At 37.3% G+C, this 5,935-nt stretch overlaps 1 protein-coding gene across 2 annotated transcripts; it reads right to left on the reverse strand.

The window, feature by feature from the left end:
• Nucleotides 1–2,629: 2,629 nt before the first annotated feature.
• Nucleotides 2,630–5,372, reverse strand: LOC133122511 (transmembrane protein 100-like). Of its 2 annotated transcripts, XM_061232515.1 has the most exons (3): nt 5,012–5,372; nt 4,347–4,474; nt 2,630–4,261 (listed from the first exon to the last, which is right to left on the reverse strand). In XM_061232515.1, exon 3 carries the CDS (start codon nt 4,167–4,169, stop codon nt 3,765–3,767), a length of 405 nt encoding a protein of 134 aa, XP_061088499.1. In that variant the 5' UTR covers nt 4,170–4,261; nt 4,347–4,474; nt 5,012–5,372; the 3' UTR covers nt 2,630–3,764. The 2 variants fall into 2 exon arrangements, with proteins under 2 accessions (XP_061088499.1, XP_061088498.1); XM_061232514.1 differs by lacking the exon at nt 4,347–4,474.
• Nucleotides 5,373–5,935: the final 563 nt, after the last annotated feature.

Below are 5,935 nucleotides of genomic sequence, written 5' to 3' on the forward strand. Positions count from 1 at the left end.
TCAGTGTATACATTGGACACAGTTCTCTCTGAAAAGTGGATCTTGATTCCACAGAGGCAAACGTCTGTATGTCCTTTATATGCAGCTTGTGAAGATTTATTGGTATTGATGTACTTTGAAAACATTGACCCCCAAATACTTTTGTTTTGTATTTGTAAATAAGACAATGAAACTTTGCAAAATCAACTTGAATAAAAACTTTAACTATTGTATGCCAACAAGCAGGTTACTGGGTAGAAAGTGATATAGAGGGATTATCTACAAGTGATTGTCTGGACATTTATCTGTAGGTTCAAATCACAAAACAAATCACATTATTTCCATTTTATTCAAGAAAGTGTTCAGGAGGAATAACCTATTCATTTCGTTTATTTTGTTATATGACAGCGTACCAAAAATGTCCTATTTTTTGTTTAGTATACTCTGAAAATGTATAATCCACATGAATCTGCTCATTTTGTATTTATAGTGTTGCAGTTACAGGCCAAGGCAATATTGATCACCTTAACATTCAATAAACAGAAATGAAATTAAAAAAACAATATAATCAATATAATCCATTTTTACATTTGCTACCAAACCTACCATCCCAGACAAGGAACAACATATTTTCATACAGTATGGAGTATAAGGGGCACCTTTTCTCAATTACTTGAATACCTATTAAAATAAAATCAGAATGTTTCTTTCTAAGTTTCCCAGTAGACATCATAAATAAAACTTTCGTTAAGGATATTGTAAGCCCTGCCTCCTCTTTGAGAATTTGACAAATAGCATTGTGGGAGTGAACCATAGAGAAAGCCTCCTGAGTAAGATCAGTCTGGAACCAGGGACTTCAGCCATAGCCAAATAACAGATGAGCCATATAACTGACAGTGAGCAGTTATTTTAAATCAAACTGAAAGCTGCATTGTGATTCATTGCATATCATGTTTATGCAAATAAAAAATGTTAAAACCGAATGCTTTGACAAGTGTCCTCTAGGATCCATTGTAAGCATTGCTTAAAGCTGCACTAAAAGAAACTGTAGAAACTGCACATGTGTACATGCTTCCTGTTATAACTGTTTTAATAGATCCAGGTTGCCTTTTCCCCTTCTATTCCTCAAATTGTTGACTGTACAAGCATAGTCTAAAGAGACTCAAAGTCTACTTTCATTGCTACTAGTTCCCAGAGCAAATACAACATTAAAACAGGGCAAATATTATAGTGTTTCAATAAAATTTAGAGTGACATTTATTCAGATATTTTATTGGGAGACAAATATAGACAAACAGATAATACCTGAGAACCAGTTTCTATGGCATTATTGAGGCAGACTATACTCATACCATATTTCTATGACAGAAACTGTACATATATATTTTAAAGAAGACAGGAATATCAACCACCCATTCAGGCAAAAAAAGACAAGTTCAGTTAACGTTAAAATGTGTGTTTGCATTACCTGCACCAAGGTCTCGTGTTAAAAGCAACAGATTGGCTTACAGATGAAGAGGAATCCAATATCCTGAGATGATTTGGGTTACCAAGGTCTGTGATTACTTGCAACTAGTTTCTCCAGTCACATATTCTCCAGTCATGACATTTATTGCAGACAATATAAGTAAAACATAAAAATATTGCTGGCCTACACCCAGAATTTACTGTAAGTCACCTCTATGTTTTCAGTTCTGTCTTTTACTGAATCTTATATCTATTTGTTATTTTGTATTTTTTCCTGTGAAATTTATATAGGATGCTTTCAAATGTAAATTAATTATTTTACAACTGTCAGCAGTAACGGAACACTCCAGGAGGTCAGTGTACAATGAATCTGGTCTTAGTTTGCCTGCTACATTGGCCTCCAGTGGGATTTAAAGCATTGCAGTGGAATGGGGTTGAGCGAGGAGCTGAGTTCAGAAAGAGTTTATGGCATGTGGACAGCACCTGTTTAATTATTTATCAAGTCACCTCTTTTTCCATCTTCGCTTCAGCTTAATTGCCGCTGGTGTCCCATTATTTGGAAAGAAGATAGCTTGTGCTTGAATAACCTCTTATTAGGCGAAGGTGATCAACATTAGATCCTGGATTTGGCTGTCAGAATGACGTGGCAGTATCTCCCTATAGCCTGCTTCCTTCCGGCAGTGATAAACTTAGTCTGCAAAAAGTGACAAAGTGTGTTGCCGGTGCCCCTCTGACGCAAGTAAATAATTTTATTATCGTGTCTGGTGTCACAGGGATGCGTAGCAACCCAAATGCTGCCTATAAATATAACCTCTAGATCCACAGACCATTCTATTTAAAACTAAAGTGTTATATATTTGCTAGCCAAAGTCTGCCATGAATGTTTTCCTATACTCATACAGTGTGTAATTATAAAATTGTACTTGATATGCTTAAATAGAGAACATTTAATCACCTATTAAACTGTTAGCTTAAAACATTAAAGTTTGCTTTGTTTAACAAAGCCTTTTATTGTGCAGGTGGAGGTCTGGGAACAAAAACATTTTTCTGTATTAATAAAAAAAAGGATTTACTGAAGCAGAATCGTAATTACTCATCCAGTGATTCTTGCCTAATGTTGTGTCAAATATGTTTCCTTTAATTAGAAAATCATTTTTAAAACAATTCTGCACAATGGACACAGTTTTTATTTAAATTTAGTTTATTTGAAACCATAATGGCCTGTCAACACTCTATATAAATGATATATAGTAAGTCTAAATTATGACAATGTTATAAATATAAAACATATCCAGAACATTAATTTACTCCAGAATACTCATGCACAGAATTATCTCAATGTGTAACTCACTTACTCTAGAGAATAAGAGGTCCTGGCAATGCTGTGATAAGGTGCCAACAATAAAAAATACAAATCCTGTCATATTTACACTGGAGACGTCTAACATACCTGTATGTATCAAAAGTGCATAGATTCACACCTTGTATGTTTATGCAAATTGTGTTATTATTTTCTCAATATATATATATATATATATATATATATATATATATATATATATATATATTACATATAGCTTACAGTATTCCATTGTTTCTGATCAACATGACTGTTTTGCTCTAATGAAGCAAATATAAATATATTTAACTTGCCTGAAGTGATTCATTTTGCTTATCATAATATAGAAAAAAATATATCATTTTGAATCTGCAATTTCATAATATGCAATAACAGTAAGATTATGCAATTACTATATATAATAACTAAAATTTTAAGTACCTTATTTCCATAATTAAATGAATAATTAAGTCACTGTGAAATTGAGAGAGCAGTCTCATTATCAGAGAGGTGTACACTAAACAATGGCAACAAAGAATGTTTCACTGTTCTCGTCATGCTTTTTTTCTTCCCTTCTGTTAACTTAATATTCATTTCGTCGGTTGAATCATAGAAAATACAGCAATAAATTAATGGGATACTTCCCATTTTCCAGTTAGTAGCTATTAATCTTAACACTGATACATTCGAGTTGGCTATCTTCCAAGTTACCCAGGTGCAGCCAATCTATTTCAGTGGAAAAAAGCAACATCTTCAAATGTGGGTTTCAACACTTGATAGTCTGCGAAATTCCAGGGTCAGTTATTGCTGCTGGTGTGAGGCCGCTCTGGTCACTGCTGTGTTGTAGCAACGGCAGTCAGCAACGAAACATCTGGACGCAGTATGCATATCTTCCTCAAAAAGAATCGCAGACTGAGCCTTCTCCCTAACACAGTCCTGTTACTGCCAACATTTTCATTCAACTTTAGCTCACTTTAACTCAGGCAAAGCTGTTCCTCTGACTGGCCATCAATGCGGTCTGACTCTCCCTCCGGCGATCCTTCTTCTTCTCTAGCCTTACCTTCCAGCAGGCAATGCTGGAACCCAGGAGCAGCAGTCCGGTGGAGAGGAGCACTAGCCCCAGTACTGAGATGGTGGACCCATGCGAATTGAAACTGTAAGCTACAGCAGTGACCACAGTCCCGGCGATTAGGATGACCACACCGAATGGCACTACACAGCGGTAGCAGGAGAGTTCTGTGCCTCCCGTAGCAGCGGCCAGCTGGACCTCATTGATCAGGGGGATGGCCGTCACCACACAATCATTGTTGTTGGTCTTTTCCATATGCACTCTTTCTGGGGCGGAGGGCACTCTCATTGTTTCTTTGTTGGAGTCTTCAGGCATCGCAAGGTGGTGCACCAAATATCACTTGCACTGAACTGATGCGTTCTTATTTCCAGTGGACGTCTGGGCCTGGTTCATCAGTGTATCCGAATCTACAGAGACAGATTTGAAGTTTTAAGAAACATTGTGATACACATGCAGCTTATTATGTACTTGGCAAACACGGAAATAGGCTACCTGTGTCTGCTGTGTCGGGAGGGCATTTAGAAAAAAAAAACGTTATAATGACTGACGGAACAGCCATCCAAAACTTCCTGAGCTTCTGAAGGCAGATCCACTCTGCATAGCATGAGCTGTCGCATTCCCTGGAGAGCGACGGATGACATTACAAACAGCTCCATGAAACACGAGCCATCTGATGATAAGCAATTTCGCAGTGACGTCGAAATGTAGCTACCTTCGAAATAATATTGATAAACAATCACATTGACACCACTAATGGTAGTCTCTAGCTATGGTATGATTTACACACTCGTCTCCTAACTGATCGGGGAACAGGGTAAAAACATGTATAGACAATTTAGGAATGCGTGATCTTAAAGAAAATCAGTAATGTAGCCTAATAATGAATAGACAACAATGGACGACTTGCCTGAAGTTAGACGCTTTCTCGTCATTTGGTAAAACTACGAAGCGATTTACATCCAGCTAAGACATGGTCATATGACTCCTTAAATATTAATGAAAATTAATACAGAGAAAATTGGACACTCTTAAAATTAGGAACGCGCTTTGCTGTGGGTTTGTTTATCATTTGTTTGCAATCGAACCTACTCAGATAAAAGATGTTTATTGGGACATGATTGAATTGTACAAGGTAAAGAAAATGTTCAGCAACTCACCTTAACCGTATATTCTCCATTCCCGTCCAGTCTGCCTGTGTTCATGTCCTATGTCTGTCCTTTAGCTCACTGTAATTAGACAGAAGACTAACGTAAATGATGCCGCCCTTTATCGAAAAAGGTGACTAAGTGTCCCAAAACCAGCTTTCTTTGTTGGTTTCTGAATACCGAGGGAAAGTATCCTTAACTCTGAATAAAGTACAACACAAAGTAGCTTGCCTCTTGCAACCCCTTCTCTTCAGAGTTCTCGTCCAGCTGCTTTGAATAATGTTGATCTCCCGGCACTCGTTGTGGGAACTCGAGTCTCATTCATCGGATGTCCCCCTATAAGCCTCCCTATGTGTAAGGAAGAGCTAGTTTGAATGCAATCAACTCGGGAAAGAAAGGACGTTGGAAATGTATCAATGGCTCAAGGGGGAGTTTCTGAGTCGCGAACAGCACGTTTTTTCTTTGGCTCCCACTAAGCGGACAAGGAAACTTTTAACCCTGTAGACGCCCTCCACCAATGCTCCTCAAGGGGAGAACAACCTTAACACAACGTTAATGAGAGATGTATATTGATCTAACACTCTACAAATGACTGACAAATTTCACAAAGCACAACTGGAAACCTATTTGTGCACTATAATTACATTAATAATCCTTGTAGTACATTTAAGAACCAATACAGTTATAATATGCACCAACATAATTTAGACAAAATTAGAGTATTACTTTAGTTTACTACAATGTCTGGCATTCATATACAGGCCTACAAATACAGCCATATCAACAGAGCTCAACACGCTCTACCACTGCTATAGCATTCACATTCAACTGTGCCACATAAAGCTAAAAAAGTAATGCATGCACACCTTTTTTGCATTCAGCCGTTTAGCCAATGGATTGAATAGGCTAATATGCCATCTGATCAGATTGAAGGTC

This window comes from Conger conger, chromosome 2 (assembly GCF_963514075.1).
Source record: "Conger conger chromosome 2, fConCon1.1, whole genome shotgun sequence".
Lineage (NCBI taxonomy): Eukaryota > Metazoa > Chordata > Actinopteri > Anguilliformes > Congridae > Conger > Conger conger.